Here is an 18,874-nt window from a genome sequence, read left to right as displayed (position 1 = left end):
TACATACGTCTGGAAAATTTAATCGGAATCATTTCTTGGACATTAACCCAAATACTTATTTCAGTGATAATTACATAATTTAAATCATCATCCACCAGTTGGCATACATAATGCCAAGTTAATAATTAATATAAGATATTTATAGTTAAAAAAGCGATGAATCGCGTCTACAGGGGTTTTTATGTCATAAATATAACGATTTAGAGTAATGTTTGCTGGTATCATCTGGATTTACCTTTAGCGGCCAACCCCATTAACTATCAAACCATCCATATAAAAAGTTATCACTTTTTAAAGTTAGATAATTTTATTAACTATTTTTACCATATTTTATGAGTTTTGTAATGGGCAACACCGAAAGGGCTCGTGCAACCATTGGTAAATGGCAACCCTGCGCGCGTTCGCGTTTTTATTGGCTGCTGTCGTTTGTTTGGGTTCGGCCGGCCGGTCGGTGAGGGTGCTTCTTTTGTGATTCATGGATTCATTCTTTGTTGTGGTTCGGCAGCGCTCGCTAGTAGACATGTCACGCCACCCAGCTCGGCAGTAAACCATAATCGCAGTTCGTTTTTAATTTAATTTTGTTCTTTTAATTTAAATTCAAATTAAGAGTGTTTCATTCATCGATTTGCTTTTTATTTGTGAATTGTGCCTTTATACAGTGAAGCTCGAGGAATAGTTCGCTTTCTTTGTATTAAAGTAATCCCGAAAAGGTTGAGGATTTTAAAATGAAGCTCTCTCTAAATACAATGTTGGGTAATAAACCCGATAAATGTAAACTGTGTATGCTTCGGAATGTAAAAACGGATCATTTCGAAACCGAGCAACATAAGCAGAATACTTGCCTGAAGGAATATACAACAAACAAGTAAGTGGTATTTTTTTTAATCTCTACTTTTTAAGGGCTTTTATCAAAGAGGTATGGTATTTTTTGTGAAATAAAAGTAATTATTTATACATCCAAAACTGTTTCTGTATTACATATATTTTTATTTATTTATTTTTTAGGATAACTATGTATTTAATATAATTATAATTTATTTTTGTTTTAATTATTTATGTTAATTATAAGGATTTGCAGAAAAATTACCACTAGACTAGCAAGTTATTAATATACATTTTTTAATTATTATTTAATTGGTATAATTTTTAATTAATGTATTAGATAATATTTTAGTTTAGTTATTAACTATGGTATAATACTTTGCCCACAGGTCACAGTTTATTACAAACCGTAAAAAAGTAGCTTCAATCTGTTGCGAAGTCACCTCATCAGCTGCCTCTACCAACAGTAGGCAAGGAAAGATCAAGATTTCGGTAAGTACCACAGAATAAATATAAAGATCAAATTCTAATCATTCTTCAGTTAAACTTGTATACTGCCAACAATATTTTATATTCTATGCAAATAATAAAATTATGTTTTTTTTTAGGCGAAACCAGATGAGACAGTTGAATTTAAATTTACTCTCACTAATGACAGTAAAACAAATTGTCTGGAAGTGATTGGAATAGACTTGGTACATTCACAATTCAATTTTGTGATACCCAACAACCCTTACAAGCCAGGCTCTCAACCTCATATCATGGCACCGAGTAAGTTATTAAAAACATTATTATTTTTTAGCAAAACATTACACAGTACATTTATTAGGGACTGTACTAGTATTTGCAAGTACCTAGTGGATGTTTGAACTTATGGCAAGAAACAGTAACTCTACTATTTTTTTTTCTAATTTATAATTTTAAATGTACTCACTTGAAACAAAAGAACACCACACCTTTTCATTAGAAGGGATTAAAATAGACTGTTCCTAATACAAATTGGTGTACTGAGTTCTAGAGTACAAGAGACCATTGTGTATTGCTCAGTGCCGTATTATCCTTAAACCCTAAGGCAATCTATGCCTAGGGCGCCAGGTTACTGAGGTGCGCCGCAAAGCCGCGTGCGAGTCGCGGCGGCGCCAAAAAAATTTAAGGGCGTCTATGGGCGCCTTGCGTAGTGCGTTCTATAGGTTAAATCCGCCCCTTCTATCCCTCTTCATTCCTAGAAAGAGACATAAAGCCTGACATTGTTCTATTTTTCTAGGAACCAAGCTGCCTGATAAGATCGTGGTCAGTTTCAAATCCCCACACATTGGACAGTATGAAACTCCAATCCTTTTCAACTTGAAGCAGAAAGACGCTAACGACGAGACCATTCTTTTATTGAGAGAAATGGTAAGTGACATTATAAATATAATATAATTAGTTTATAAGAAGCATATTGCGACCATTTTAATGTAGATAACTTATCTTTAATTAAACTTAAGGTAAAGTACGTAGGTAAAGTACCTCTACCTAGGTACTTCACCTACATACCTATATTAAAAAAAAAAAACGATATCAAAATTAAAATATCGTCACATTCATAAGCCGTATAGATATTTGGTTCACATTTTAAATTGTGGCTTCGATTATCGTAAAGAAATGAGCATTTAATACCATGCTTGCTCAGGCCGGGCTGACGATTTCCAACTTATAATTTGTAATTATACTAGCGACCCGCCCCTCCTTCGCATGATTGCAATGTATTATAGTTACATTAAAACCTTTCTCTTATATAACTCTATCTATTAGAAAAACCGCATCAAAATCCATTGCGTAGTTTTAAAGATCTAAGCATACAAAGGGATATAGGGACAGAGAAAGCGACTTTGTTTATACTATGTAGTGAAGTCCAGGTTTCCAGGTACGCTAGCAATCTCTAAATAAACTTATAGAAATTTCATATAACTGAGTCAAAGTCAAAGCATTTATTTCAATTAATCCTAAATAAGGCACTTTTGAAACGTCAAATTGAATTGTCCGTCAGTCTGTCTGTCAGTGAAGCTCAAAGGCGCTCGTTCCAAAGTGTAGCTTCGAATGGAGAAGAAAAAGCAAGAAACTCCGTCGTTCGAGATATAGAATAGTCGTAAAAGTACACAATGCAATCTTTTTCTGCAGTCAAGCGACATGTACTGGATTATTGATCTAGAGTACCTACGTAATTGTGCATCATTCGTCCAAGTACTTGATTTCCGGGAGGGTTACAAATGCTACTTGACTTTCTAACAAAGAATGACAGACGTTAAAGAGTGCTGCCGATCTCGGGAGGGTCATTGGTACTTGTGAACACAATAAGTCATGTAATATGACCATATTATATACATACATAACTGAATTAGTTCTGGGCTGACATAGCTACGCTTCAGATTTCCATACACGTTGTGTTTATCTTTGGTCAGATTTTATCTATTATATGAAATCTGATCTGATGCGTGCGTAAGGAATGTTCAACTTTATGATTTCCTTCCTCTTAGCTCACGCCCGAATACTGAAATACTACTCAATTTTAAGTTGTACTTAAATATCGTGCTATCTCTGTCATTTTATAAAGGATTGATAGTGACAGAACTGGTTTTAAGAGCGTCTTAAAATTGAGTAGCGTTTGAGTATTTGTCTATCTAACAAATTACTTCAGTCTTATAAAAAGTTACAAATACTGCTGCACTGAAAATAGTAAATGTCTCCAGCGTTATTGTTTCGGTATAGATTTCCAACAGACAGATGCATAGCTTGTAGAGTTACAAGCTGACAACGACTCGCAACTAGCTCTAGTTGCCAATCGTCTGAAATGACTGCCTATTCATCCGAATAACGCCCGTATTTCACGAATTTAATCATTGTTAAAGTCAATATAATCAGCGCAAAATGTTATAATCGGTTTATGCAGAAAAATATTTAACTTACGCATTATTTATGCACACTGCACACGAACGTGTAGCAATACAGTCACCCTCATTTAAAATTGAGTCCTAAAAGCTGACCCTTTGTCCGTTACTCGTTTTACAGACCATTATTGGCCTATTCATTGATTTGACCATGTGCTGCAAACTTTCCATATTAAGTAATGCGTCATTCAAAGTGAATTGAGTAATATGACAAGGGACTGAAAGTTCAAAATGCTAGCACTATAGGGTTAATCCGTAGTCTGCATATTGTGTGCTATGGACTTTGGCACCAGTTTTATATTTAAAGTACGTATGTACCTACTTATTCAAGTATCATAATTCATTCCACTCCCGTGAGGTCATTATTTGGGCGTTCAGTCCATTCCTAGAGGTTCTATTATTTTAGAGCTGCGGACTACCTAGCGTTTACCGGGGCTCCGGCTCCAAAAGCAGGAGTAGGAACGGGGTGGATTTTACTCAGTAAGAGTCTGACACTCCCTCTCGCCTCGCCCTGGCGAGAGAAGTCATCAGATGATTTTCCCCCCTTAAAAAAGAGATTCTATTTATCTATCTATTGCTATCTACCTGAACATAGCTTTTTGTTAGTAAATCTCCACATTTTTGCCCTGCTATTCAGGATAAAAGCAAGTTATAAATAGAAGCCCTATTGTTTAGCGTTCGCTAATGCGTCAAAGGAAAGCTCTTGTATTGATTAGGTAACGACTTCTTTAAATATTCATACGTTGCAACTGGCTTCTTGGCTGTTAGTTTAATATCTGTGTTTTATCCATGTTTTTACTAAGTTTCAAGGCCCAAAAAGTACTAATGCAGTTTTCTATTAAAAATAACCATTAGAGGATAGGAATATAGGATTATCGCACCGTATTTAAAACCACAAACACTTTGGTGTTATGTCTGACTTGGCTTGACTTTCTATAAACTAGAATTAAAATTGAGGAATAATAAATCAGTGCACCTAGGCAGAGAATAAACTTAATTATTATGGTATCGGCTAACTCACATAACTTTGACGAGGAACTCGACTAGTTTCAAGCTATGCTAGAGGCTCATATTCATCTCGAGCTCCTCATCAAACAGTTACGTGCGTAAGCCGATGACAAAATAATTAATTTATCTAAGCTAAACTTATTAATGAAAAGAAAAAAATTAAAAACGTTCATCCAACACGTTTCCTAAAAGTCTGTAAAACATTACAGTTACTATTACCATTGTTCCTAGCAGGTACTAACGAAAAGTGGCGTGAGCTTAGTCCCTTCTATTTGTGTGTCGACTTGCTAAGCGGCTTCTCGGAATGTCCCGATAAATAAACAATAGGTGCTTATTACTACTCGTGCTTATTATCATTATTTCATCGGAGGTTTGACCTTGTATTTTTAACAGGGACTGTTTCAAAGATTTAGACTCTGTGTAGAGTCTAGAGAGTATAGTATTCAAGTAGTCTTAATTTGCACATGGATACCTCAATAATATTTCTTTCACGCCCAACTCACGTCTATGATACTTCCTTTAAGTAAACAAATGAATATTTAATATACATATATAAAAAATATTCCTTTGCATAATAGCTGTTCGTTAGTCTCGCTAAAAGTCGAGAATGGCTGGACCGATTTGGCAATTTTTGATCTTGAATTTTTGGAAGTCCAGGGAAGGTAGGTGACAAAAAAAGGTTTGAGGCGGTACGAAGTTTGCCGGGTCACCTAGTTCATAAATAAATAGCACATGCCCTTTTCGACAACGTCCTTTTTTACATGTGATAGCGATCCTATCGACCACCGGACGCGATTATTGACTTTTACAAATATTTGTTTAGAAACATAAACAAAAATCTCCCAATTCTATAGTAGTTTTTTAAATCCATCTACTGGCTTTCACCAGGGTCTTCACCCGCGTTACTGGAATAAAAATTATCCTATGCGTTACTCTAATCAAGTCTACAAAACTATCTTTGTGCTAAATTTCATCTAGACCCATTCAGCTATGTTTGCGTGAAAGAGAGACAAACATCCACACGGTCTCACAAACTGTAATATTAGTTTAGTAGGATGATTGTCACCAAATGACAAAAAAAGGAGTCGTAAGGATAAACATAAATGTGGAGATCGGTCCTTGGTATCCATGCAGGAAAATATGCTTATTATTTTATTACGCATATTTAGTTTTTCTGTCTTAAAAACTGTTCGTAACGAATCTGTTTCGTACTTATAAAAATGTTTGATAAGAACATAATTAGAAATGAATGAGCGTTTATTGTGTCTTTGTGACCGTGGCTGAGCCTGTGCCTACATAATATCTCTAGTGTTATCTTTTAAACAGCACCAAACAAAGCGCCTTTGTCAATAAAATATTTTTTGCTAGAAACTTTACAGATTTTGTTCCTTCTTGCCTTATTCCGTTGAACAAAAACTTGAAAGAACGATTTTGCTTTTTAGGGGAAGGGGGAGGAAAAGCAGGTAATAAAACCCTGTAATATAATTGTTGTTCGTGTTGTTTTTAGTCGATAACCCTGTCAAAGAGAAATGCTTTTATTCTTGACGTATTTCAATTGATGATGGTAGTTTTGTATGTTGAATACTAAGCGTTCTAAGTTCTATGAGTATTACCAGAAGGAGTAAACGTAGACCTACTAGAGATCAACCATTAAACCCGAATTTTTATTACTCTAGTAGAGTTGAAGAAATTATGTTGATGGCTGCTACACGTCTAACGTTATGATCCTTAGCACAAGGAGGCAGTCAATTAAGCATTGGTTCGTTTAATCAATAAACGGTTGACTGGTCAAGTGGGCACTGCAGGAACGGACACTTAGTATCGAGCAAAATATCTTTACTACAAGTCAAACAGACAGGATCGTTACTATTGTACTTAGACTTCACTTTCAAAAGTGCATGAATATATTCCTAATTCTGTATTATATATCTGCATGCTTGCCAACCTTCAGGCATAGGTAGGATTACCTTCTACAAATTTACAAAAGCCGGACTTGGCACTCTAAAAAAGCCGGACATTTGGCCGGACATCAGCGTCGTTTTATAGTCTAATCAATAAAATAAAGAAATGATTTCTTTGCTACTGGTGTCGTAAGAGGCGATTATGGGATTGCCTATTAAGTGATATTTAACAAATACCGGATAGCAGCATTTTATGATAAAAGTAGGTAGTCCTTTTAAACTGCGATCTTCAACCGTTTGCCAAGCGCACGGTGAAGATTACTTATAGTTTAGCAACCCCTCTACAATAAGAAAATGATAGTCCGTCAGTTAAATTCTCACAGGTTGTTGATCACTTACAATCAGCTGTTTCGACATGCAATTTTACAAAAGGTGTGTTTGTAAACATTTCTAAGATAGAAAAACAATCTTTTTTCAACCAAAATAGACCGTTTTTGCTTGCGGGCGTGACGCTTACTCCATTTTTTCCTATTAAATCTCAGCACAGGTACCCACGACTACGACTAGTTGTTTAAGCAGTTGTTTTGTTACTATGTGCATGAATAATGTAATTCATTCTTTGTTTCAGGTGGTGTACGTGGAGGAGACTGTGTCGCTCCATGACAAGATTATAAGCCCTTATGAAAGAAAACCAGTATGGGCAAAAGAATTATTCAGGTCTCCTCAGAAAGAGTAAGTATTTACTATTTTTGTGTCATATCTATTGTGAGACATATTAAATTAACTACAGAGGTCTTAGTACGAGTTTGTTTTACGTTGAACGAAAACGAAACGGGAGCGCGTTCGGAGCTCTGATTGGTTGGTTCATTCGCGCCGGCCAATCAGAGCGCAAACTTGTTTCGTTTTCGTTCAACGTAAAGCAAACTCGTACTAAGGGTACAAATGTGTAAGTCATACACACAGGTGGTGATACAGGCGCTGAATCTAATATCAATTCATAAATAACTTATTTCCAGGGACTCCGATGAAATGTTCCCGATACCAAAGAGTTGCAAGACGATCTATGCGAATAATTTGCAAGTTGGTCAGAAATCATCTGAGGCTGACAAAGATTTGGCGGCTGACATCAGGTTGGTATACTAAGAGCTGACTTTTTTTATAAACGAGCACATAGATTACCTTATCACGCAATCGGTGTATGTAGATACACCCGCAACACTAGAGGAGTTACAAGTTGCGTTGCCAGCCTTTTAGGGGTTAGGGATTTGGGGATTGGGGATGGGTCTCCCGTAATCTCACTCACACGGTGAAGCGGTTTCCCGTTGTTATGGGAGTCTTCTCAATCTTTCCAATCCCCGATTCTTCAACAACGGTTAAATTCCTAACCCTCAAAATGCTGGCAACGCACTTGTAACGTCTCTTGTGTTTCGAGTGTCCATGGGCGGCGGCGATTGCTTACAATCGTGATCCGTCTGCTCGTATTAAGTATACCAGTTTACGCCATAAAATATTAAATAAAAAAACACAATCTTAATGCTATATTGTTACTTCCAGGCGCACACTCGAAGTGGGTATTACCATGGACAACTATGTGAAGTTCTTCCACAACTTGCTCTGGTATGAGGAGACTATCATCAGAGTTAATATCAAGGTAAGAAACTGTGACAAGATTGGTTCCAAGTTATTCGTTAGAATAACTACTAACCACCTTAACTGATTCGTATTTTGATGGTTTGAAATGTATCAAATTATCCACCAGTTACGTTAACAGAAGTTTGGTCGAACATAAACTGCCCTTTATTTAGTTTATTATTAAATAGATGTCTAAAAAAACGACTTTGTTCATTAAAAGATTATGCGGACTGCCTTGTGAGTTACCCAGTAACTCGCTCCGGCTTGAAAAGCAGGTGTAGGAACGGGGTGGTTATTAGTTAGTAAGTAAGAGTCAGATACTCCGTCTCCGATTCTGAAAAAAAGATATAAATACTTATTGTACAGAAAATGAAGTAGACCTATATGCAGACACTAGCGAATTAACCTACACCAATCTGTCTCATTGCTTCAACAGATTTTCAATTTTATTACTAAAACAATAGAGTTCACATTGATAACTGGGAGTAAATTAACCTGCTAACGAACTTGTATTTTCCACAGAACTATAATATGTCTGGAGTCACCATGAAAATCCAGCCAACCCCGAACTACGGTATTACCTATGCTCTTACTGTGCCGGGGCTTAGCGAAAAGAGACCTTCTCTAATGATCGGTAAGTACAAATTCGTATACACTTTAATAATAAAATGACAGTAACGTTTGACTAGATTAAATGTTGCCTAAAGACAACCTGTTTGGTTGGTTGAGTTGTCGTTAGTGATATTTTCCAGTGTATATATCCTGTTTATGTCCCAAGTTGGGTAAAGTCACAATCAAATCACAGAAACAATAGAATCGTTGTTGACTACCGAGCAAATGGTTCCAGGATCCATTCCTGGCTCAGGCATTGTTCTACTGCCTCATTACTTTTGGTTCCTATTACAATAAAATGTTATAATTTGTGTGTTTGCAGGTGACTTGCTATTCGTGAGGCCGCATAACCAAAACGACGTGATGTTTGAAGCTATCGTTAAAGAGGTCACCGAGAATGTTGCGCTGATTGGAGGCCTACATACCAAGTAAGTTATACTATTTTCTACTTTAATATCAACAACAGTCATCAGTCTTTTTATACATGCTCGTCCGTTAATGGTACTTTTAACATGGCCCTTTTTTAATATATCGCCGACGAGCACAATCATATAAGCCTTTGTATATTCTTTCGTAAATCTGCTTTCATTAATCCTTTCTACATGTCCAAACCATCGTAACATTCCCTTTTCAATCCTTGTCACTACATCGTCTTTTAAGGCACGCCTTTCTCTAATAGCACTATTTTTCACTCGATCACTCAAGGTATTTTTATACATTCAACTGTAGATATAGAAATAAACTACTTATACTTGCTCAAATTAGACCAAAAAGTTATTTTTAAAACCTACTATCTTTTTATTTCCAGCTTCACCAACCGCTATTCGCTGACTGCCCAATACGACATCCGATTCTTCCTGTCTCGGATCTCCCTGGAGAGGATGCACAAAGCTATTCACGAAATAAGAAACAACGGCCATTACCCCAGGGTTTTCCCGAAGAAGAACCCACGCGAAGTAGAAGTTAAACCCATCTTGAAGTGAGTATAATTGTTCGTACCTTCTTAATACGTTTTTAATTACAACTAAAATCTTAATTACATGTCTGATTATGTGTCTGTAAGTCTGTTAGTGGTGTCACCTAAACGGATGAACTGATTTTAATATAAAAATGAACTTATTCTGCTTAATCTATCATATAAAATTATGATGTAGAATGATCGACCAATTGTAACCAGTTCTTAGTTTCACCCGTATGCATTGCATATTTGACCACGATCATCTCGCCACTGGCAGAAAAGATTTTAATTCAGATTTTAATAATTTACGTTTATGTTACAATTGCAGTTTATTATCCTTATATTAATTGTTAAATAACAATTAACGGACAAATGTCTACTTCCTTTTAGTGAATATCTTTTCAAATGTTAGTTTACCTTTAGTGAATTTCTCCTGTGTCCACACATGGTTTGACGTTCTTGATGTATTGTTACCAGCTACTTCAACCCGCTGGTAGAAGGTAACGTGGAGCAGCGCTGTGCGGTGGAGCGTATAGTGGCGCGCACGTCGGGCACCGCGCCCTTCTTGCTGCACGGCCCGCCCGGCACTGGCAAGACTATCACCATCGTCGAAGCTGTGTTGCAGGTAACATTCGTATTATTTATTATACGCTAAGTATTTCAAATTTTGTATTCATTAAGCCTCGTCTCCACAAGGAACATTTGTCGAGTGACGTGTGTCCTCAGAGACATCGGGCGATGTCGGGCGACATCGGACGACATCGGACGTTGCTAGTGCAGACGAGGCTTTACACCCACGTTGTTTATTATGAGACAAAAATCATTTAAGAATTTGTGTTCCTAGTAGCAAGTGCTACATAAAATCTTTAACAATTTTTCTCTTTGTGTCCGAGCCTATCGTTCCAATACAAAAAAAAAAAAAAAAATCATATAAAATAGCCACACAAATAGTCACACAGTCAAATGCTTGGTTTTAATATTTTTCATCAAGCTATTATTTAAGAGAAATAATAATGCTATTTTATGTAATATAATTTGCTATCTCATACAAAATTCATTATCATAAACAACCCTGAAATTCTATTCAATTTAAATTAGATCGATAAATAAAATTGTACTAAAATAATGTACTAATACTTGTTAACATTTTACAGTTGGCAATACAAGAGAATAAGAAAAACCGCATACTGATATGCACCGACTCCAACATGGCGGCGGACCACGTGGCGAGCATGCTGATCAAGTACAAACACATGTTCCCCAAGGGCAAGTGGCTACTTCGAGCTAACTCCAAGTTCAGAAACTGGTAAGTACTATATCTGATGTTCTTTAGACCTGAGTATATCCTAAAGCTGAGTGACGTCAGAGTACAAAATCTCATTGCCCCCACCTCTGCTCTTCTGTCGGGTGACGTATGTCGCCAGATAAGGGTCTATAATATTACGGAGGGCATTTAGTAGTAGAAAGAGTTCCGCATTTAGCCCTCTGATTGGTTAGTTCGTTGGAGCAGGCCAATAAGAGCGCGCAACGCGGTAACGTTTCGATCTCGTTAAACTTGTACTAAGATATGCGTAAGCGTGGAAATTATAGCAAACCCATTATTATAAAGGAGACCTACAGTATGGTAGTGAACTCTCATTCACTGTCTGTTGATGATGAGGGTAATGTCCTAAAATCTTCTCCTTTTCAACTTATACATCAATCATTCCAAATTTAACAACTTTATCATTGTCTGTGTGTACATTTCATGCTCATTGTCTATTTATGCCAAAAATCACCTTATACAACAATAATTTAAATCCGTTATGCTTTCTTCCAGGGAGACATTGCCGGAGTGCTTGTACAAATACTCCAACGGGATAAATCGTAACAACTTCGTGAACATCAGCATAGAAGACTTTACGAAGTTCAGTATTGTCATCACCACGCTGTCCCATGCAGCCAAATTCGGAAGGTAATTATCACAGTCTTAGCAAGTTAGCACTTTTGTGTTACAATTACGTTACGTTTAAGTTTTTTTTTAAACGTTGCCCCACACTAGGATTTTCTCCTGTGTCGTCGGTGCGTTTACAGACATACAAGTTCACATATACATGACACCCAGACCTGAAACAACAATTTGTGGATCACACATAGAGTTGTTCCGTGCGGGTGCAATCGAACCCGCTACAGGTTGCCCGTGGCAGCCGGTTGCCCAGCCATTGTGCCAACCGTCGCCTCTTTGTGTGATCTACACTGGAAAAAAATGGCGAATGCTTCGTTTCTGGGTGTTATATGTATGTGAACTTGTAGGTTTGTAAAAGCACCCAATGTTTTGTTAAACAAGAAACACCGTTGTTGGTTTTTTTCATCAAACAAGAAATACCAATAAAGCTACAACCAAATATCCTTAATTAAAACTTTACAGACTGATGGCCCGTCGTCACATGGGCTTTCACGTCAGCCACCTATTCATTGACGAGGCGGCCCAGGCCAGTGAGCCAGCGTGCCTGATCCCAGTCTGTGCCCTACTGAAACAAACCGGCACCCTCGTCCTGGCTGGAGATCCCCACCAACTCGGTCCCGTCGTCATATCGCGGCACGCTGCGGAAATTGGACTCGGTACGTATATTCTACGTAGTTTAAGTATAGATTAGAAATTGAGGCTTATGAATGTCCTTTTTAAAATCTCAGAAATAATGTGTATCTTACGCTGTGGAGTTAAGGTTGAATTTGTTATGTTGAGTTTTGGAAAGACGCTTCGATGCGCTTCGACTCTGCGCTAGTATAAATCGACCCTTAATGGTTGAACATAAAGTTCAATATTGATTTTTGTTAAAAAGAGTTTGAGGGATCTGATGATGAGTCTTTTAAGAAATGTTTGTTCGATTAAATATACACTTTATTTATTGACATTACAGCATAATTTTGTACGTACCTAACGTTGATATTTTGATGCATGTTTAACAGCAGGTTTTAGTGTTGATAGGTTTTCTTTTATATATCTTCTTATTGTTGGTACACAAGTTGCTTGAAAATAAATATTGATATTTTAAACCTATAGTATACCCACCCAAACGAAGCACCCTTTTTCCAGCGTATAAAAAGCATGTATTGTGTATGAAACCAATAAAAGTTTAAATGTAGACCTCCTTTTATATAAATATTGATTGTACCCACAGGAACATCTCTGATGGAGCGTCTGATGAAGACTGAGGTGTACACGGATAGCCAGAACAATAACAACTACATTGTAATGTTGCGGGACAATTTCCGATCACACCCCGACATTTTGGAGATTCCCGACAAACTCTTCTATAAGGGAAAACTTCGGGTATGTGAACATATTTTTTTTGTACATTCATATCACTTTACTAGTCCATGACAGTCCACTGCTGGACTGCTAATGGACCTGGGGCCTTAGTCTGTCCTCTTGCTCTTAGTAGTTTAAGAGGGACGGAGCTATACAATCTACATATCTCCGTCCCTCTTGCACTGATCAATGATTGACCATTCTGACACAATTGTAATAGCAGACTAAGGCCCCTGTTCTACCTTCTTAAAGGGTTATTTTGTCTTAACCCGTCGTGTGGCCGAAACATGGATCCACGCGAGACACTATGTATGTTATGACTGGACGGTTGGCGCGGTGGCTGGGCAACTGGCTGCTGTGCAACGTGTAGCGAGTTCGATCCCCACACGGAACAACTCTTTGTGGGATTCACAAATAGTTGTTTCGGGTAATGGGTGTCATGTGCATGTGAACTTGTATGTTTGTGAACGCACCTACGACACAGGAGAATGTCCTAGTGTGGGGCAACGTTCTTTTTTTTATGTATTTTCTATTGTGTCTTGTATACGGCCGTCAAGCTGTTAATATCTGCGCTTGGCTTGGAACTAAGAGATCACACTTTAAAAGATTGAAAGCGCTGTTATCAGATCTTTGTGAAATATACAGTCGACTAGCAAACCCGGCGAACTTCGTTTCGCCAATGATTTTCCCTGTTTTACTCTCAAAATTGACCTGATTTTTCTCTGCTATAAACCTCACGGAGCCCAAGACCTTTCTAACGAATGCAAAACGTGGCAATCGGTTCGTGCGTTCCGGAGTTATAGCGTCAAGAAGGAAAACCCGTCTTATTTTTTTTATTATAGATTAGTTATCTCTTATAACCCCCGCTTGAAATGTAGTTAAATTAAATAATTGTTGACAGGCATGTTCCGAGGAAGATCCCTTGAGTGCTCTTGATATCCTGGGCGACAAGAGGAACAGTCGCGCCATCGTGTTCCACGGAGTACTGTCCAAGGAGGAGAAGATTGGCAAGTCACCAAGGTATGTTAAGTTTTTGTAAACTATTTAGTTATGTCTAGCTGTGAAAATCGACTTTAAGTCACCGTAATAAGGATGAAGTTTAGTAGCTCACTACTGTTGATTGCTTAACTAAAGTCGCTCTTATTGCCATATTACCTATAGACCGATTTCATTTATCACTGTTATAAAATAAATTATGTTTATTACTATTATAAATATCATTTTTGCTCGTTGGTCGAATAAGGGGTGTCGTGTAAGACTCGGGCCAAGTAACCGGCCACCTGGTCACTGCTATACAGTTAGAACATTATGTTTATATTGAGTTTGTTTGTGCAGCTACTTCAACATGATGGAATGTGAGATGGTACAGCATTACGTCAAGCGCCTGGTGCAGGTACATAATGTACCTCCCCATGACATCGGCGTCGTCACTCCGTATGTTCGTCAGGTGAGATATACATTCAGTATAACTTGTAATTATTTAAATCATAAGATTTACATTAGTGTAAGAATATCTATTATTGTTTTGCCGTTTCTTGAAAGTCAATTCATAGTCTTTAAATGAGAAAATTATTATAAGTTTGGCTACTCAACTAGTTTCAAGTCACGGTTGGAGCCCATGATCCTAATGAGATCGAGCAATCGACTCAGTGAGAATCGATTGTGCGCTAGGACAATCTAGTTTATTTAACGCACGATAGTTATAATTAGGAAAAAACTTATTAATTTTATTATATACTATTTCAGGTGTACCAAATAAGGAAATCACTGAACGATTGTGGCATCAAGAGGATAGAGGTTGGTACCGTGGAAGCGTACCAAGGGCAGGAGAAGCGAGTGGTCATTATATCCACCGTCAGAGCAAACTGCAACTTGTTGGACTACGACGCCAAGTTCCAGCTCGGCTTCCTTGTCGATGATAAGGTAAATAATCTATTGATTTAAAAAATCATTTTTTTCTTGCTGTTTTTATACATATAGAACCCCGTACTAGGCGATTGGTGACTTTATTTTCCTCCTTTGTTGTAGTTGAGTTTTGAAACAACAATTTATAGATTACAAATAATTATTGCGTACCGGAATCAAACTCGCTACATAACAAATCCATACACACATACCATAACCTCTGACAGAGACAAAAGGGTTGTTGGGGAACCGGGGAATGGATTTTACGATTGGGAAGGGTGTTAATTGGGCCTCCGGTAACCTCACTTACACAACAACACAACGCGAGCGTTGTTTCACGTCAGTTCTGTGAGGCCGCAGTATCACTCCGGTCAAGCCAGTCCATTCTTCCACACTTAAACTGCATCTGCATAGATATAAGATATATTTCTACATCACTAACCAATACTATCCTTATTTCCAGCGTTTCAACGTAGCCATAACCCGCGCTAAAGCCAAGGTGATCATCATAGGAAACCCGCTGTGTTTGGAGAAAGACATCAAATGGCGGATGTACATGGATCGCTGCCGTGAACTAGGCACGTACCACGGCTTCGACTCCACCATCGTGTCCAGTGACCGTGGACAGCAAATCGTTGACAAACTAACTCCTCTGCTAAATGGCATTAAGATTACCGTCAAAAATCCAAAGAAGTAAAATGTTTAATTGAGCTCTTCTAGTGCTGGGCTAAGTAAGGTGTGGTACCTAATTTCTAAAGTTAAGTTGTTATTTTTTTTAAATGTATGAATTTCTTTATGAAATATCTGTTTATGTCATTATTTTTTTTACGTTGATATGTCTGCGTTTGGCTACCAATCCGCTTACTGCCAGAACGGCGAAGCGAAGATGTGGCTGAGGATGGAGCACAATTATGTAAAGTAACGCACAAATTGAAGAATTTTAATAATTTTTTATCATTATTTGAATAGATTGGTATATATAAGGTTAACTTTTAATTTTTTTTATACCACGACGGTGGCCAGGAAGCATACGGTCCACCTAATGGTAAGTGGTTACCGTGGCCCATGTACGCTTGCAACACTTGGGGCATTACATGCGCCATTTGCCATTACAAAAAGCAGATGCTACTTCAAATAACTGCATCTTTGTCTACTCCTTAAAAACATGGAATAGATGAACAATACAATTTTCTGCAGGACCCACTTATACTTGGTCAAGCACTAGACTACTCTCCATTCATAAATGGAGTTGTTCAAATTTGGAGAGACTTGTAAATGTTCAACACATTTATTTTAAGGAAATTCCTTGACAAATAATCACCAGCCCGCCTATCAATCGTGGTGATTTAAGTTTTAATGTAATGTTTGACGGATGAGAGCTTTTATACTATTAAAAAATAATGAATGAAGTAGTTTTCTACACCGTATTATATCGAGATATTATACACACATAGTTAAAGACTTTTGATACAATTGAGACGCGTGGTGACATTCCACTTATTATTAAGTATTTTTGAGATAATTTGTTGTCTATTACAATTTCTCTATCTATTTGTTTTGACATCCGCTGCAGCCGAATTATACACCTTTATATTCCAAAATTATTAAAAATATGTGTGCGTATTTTTGTAATAACTATCGTGAGACATATTAAATTGATTAAAAATAACGTTATATTGAGAAAAACTCTATTAGTTCCGAGTCACTGAGGGCATGAGCGGACGCGGCACCGAGCTTTTCTTAGTATATTTACTTGAGTAAACCGTTATTTTTTGTTAATTTATATGTGATTAAATTGTGACTATGGGTTGCGATCCCATACTAAAAGGTTAAGACAACGTGTGTAACAAAATTGTTATGTGTATTGAAGTTACAATGAATTTGATCTCATTGAAAAAATGCCATTTGTTTGTTATTTGATAGAAAATTATGTGAATAAGGTTAATATAATGAAAGGGAAGCTTCTGTTTGGACGTCTTATAGACGTATTTGTTACAGTATGAATGGTGCCTTGGATTATACGTAAATCATTTAACGTATTCGTAAAGCTTAGGATAGTATAACGTGATATATGGAGAACTTCCCTTGAAAAGAAAATTAACTGTGATTGGCTTAAAGTTATATGGAAAAAGTGTGCCAAAAATTTAAATAAAAGTTCATAGAACTATGGTTCTTCGGTAAAATGTAGACTGGTAGTCAAAATAAGGGTTTTCTAATATCGTTAAGGTGCAAAATAGGATGCAGCGGATGTGTAATCTTATTTACGTGACGTCTAATAAATGTGATATTTTTATACAACTCCTTGCTTTATACTTGGACCACTTATTATTACAATATTGTAACACATTTCGCCAGTAAGTTTTTCCGCCAACCACGTAGGTTAAAATGACTTTAATCAAGTCAATTAGGATATAAGAATCATCAATTATATCTAAATAATGAAAATCTTTTTAATAGACCTGTTTAATAATTATTTTGTAGTATTTGAGTTTAATAGACGTGACGTTAGAAATTATTTATTAAACATTCTGTTAAAAAGATTTTGGGGTCAATATTATTATTGACTTCACAAGTACAGCAGTAATAAGGTTTTTAGAAATTTCAGATTTGACTTGTACGTTATTAGAATTATATTGATAATCCCTATAGTTCATTCCCTATATTGTTTATTTTCATATGAATTATGAATTACTTATATTTTTATAAATCGATATTTTACTAAACAATGGATTATTTTCATGAAATCATTGACAAGTAGGTATTTTTTATATTTTTTTTCTACCTATTTGTTGTCATTAGTACATTAGATTATAAGTACATAATATTTAGTTTATACATAAGTTTATGTGTTAGAAAATTAAGCACATGCTGCGTTTTGCATACACGCATATTAGTAGTAGTTTTGATTACAAGATTAAAGAATCTACACCAAAGATTCTACCTACATATTGTGTGAATGTCATAGATTTTAAAGTACCTATGGAGTGATTTATTACTGTATAAGTTTTTGGTACATATTTTATTTGCTGAAATCGATTATTTGCTGATTTTGAACCATGTATTAGATTATAAGAAAGTTTATAGAGTGTAACATGCCACTAAAAATAAATGTGAACATACATATTGATATTTTGTCGTTCTATTGATGACTACAGGGACAAAATCGACATCGTACTTGTAAGAAAGCCAAGATTTTTCCATAATGTTCTCCTTACAAAGTTGTATAAGTTAGTTGTTGGCATTGTTTATTTTAAATATTTGATACTTGTAAATTAATTTTAACAAATTATTTTTTTTGTGCCATAATTATATTTGGAATAAGAATTTTGTTATGAAAAAATTAAAGTCCATTATATTTTAGTATAATCATTTAAAAATGTATGGAGATTAAAGAAAGAGAAAATATCTTGGTGCTAAATGTATAAGACTTTGAATAAATGTCTATACACAAATCAATAGAAAATATACACGCATTAAAAATAATCTCGGTTTTATTTCAAGCCCTTTTCTTTTTAAGAGGGATAAATCATCCTATAACTTTTCCCGAATTGGGTAAGCTGAAACTAAAGTGAGTGTCAGAGTCACTGACGAAAAACCATCCCGTTCCTACTCCTGCGTTTCGAGGCAGAGCCCAGGTAACCCGCTAGACAACCCGCAGCTCCGGGTTTATTTAAAGCAGCCTATAATAAGTCAGTGTTAGCAGCTGTTGATTTTTTAAATTTGCCGCGTTTTTTTTAGCAGTTTTCGTTCGCCAAACTCTATTCTAGACATCACAAAATTAATTATTTTAATCCAGAAAAAATCTGATAGTAACCAA

General features: G+C 36.4%; 1 protein-coding gene across 1 annotated transcript; it reads left to right on the top strand.

Moving 5' to 3' along the window:
• Window positions 1–416: 416 nt before the first annotated feature.
• Window positions 417–18,540, top strand: LOC118275766 (putative helicase mov-10-B.1). Its single transcript, XM_050695258.1, has 19 exons — window positions 417–865; window positions 1,212–1,314; window positions 1,431–1,593; window positions 2,087–2,217; window positions 7,287–7,390; window positions 7,675–7,788; window positions 8,213–8,309; window positions 8,813–8,924; window positions 9,225–9,330; window positions 9,711–9,881; window positions 10,338–10,485; window positions 11,015–11,166; window positions 11,680–11,814; window positions 12,268–12,461; window positions 13,022–13,173; window positions 14,054–14,172; window positions 14,488–14,599; window positions 14,899–15,075; window positions 15,521–18,540. Exons 1-19 carry the CDS (start codon window positions 726–728, stop codon window positions 15,752–15,754), a joined length of 2,664 nt encoding a protein of 887 aa, XP_050551215.1. The 5' UTR covers window positions 417–725; the 3' UTR covers window positions 15,755–18,540.
• The last annotated feature ends 334 nt before the right edge of the window (window positions 18,541–18,874 follow it).

This window comes from Spodoptera frugiperda, chromosome 8 (genome assembly GCF_023101765.2).
Source record: "Spodoptera frugiperda isolate SF20-4 chromosome 8, AGI-APGP_CSIRO_Sfru_2.0, whole genome shotgun sequence".
Classification (NCBI taxonomy): domain Eukaryota; kingdom Metazoa; phylum Arthropoda; class Insecta; order Lepidoptera; family Noctuidae; genus Spodoptera; species Spodoptera frugiperda.
Note: the sequence above shows the minus strand (reverse complement) of the source record. Positions and strands in the feature narration are given on the sequence as shown.

Coding starts and splice junctions, on each gene's coding strand:
- LOC118275766 (XM_050695258.1), top strand. CDS start 726: ATGAAGCTCTCTCTAAATACAATGTTGGGTAATAAACCCGATAAATGT. Junction 866..1,211: donor AAGGAATATACAACAAACAA/GTAAGTGGTATT, acceptor CTTTGCCCACAG/GTCACAGTTTATTACAAACC. Junction 7,391..7,674: donor TTCAGGTCTCCTCAGAAAGA/GTAAGTATTTAC, acceptor ACTTATTTCCAG/GGACTCCGATGAAATGTTCC.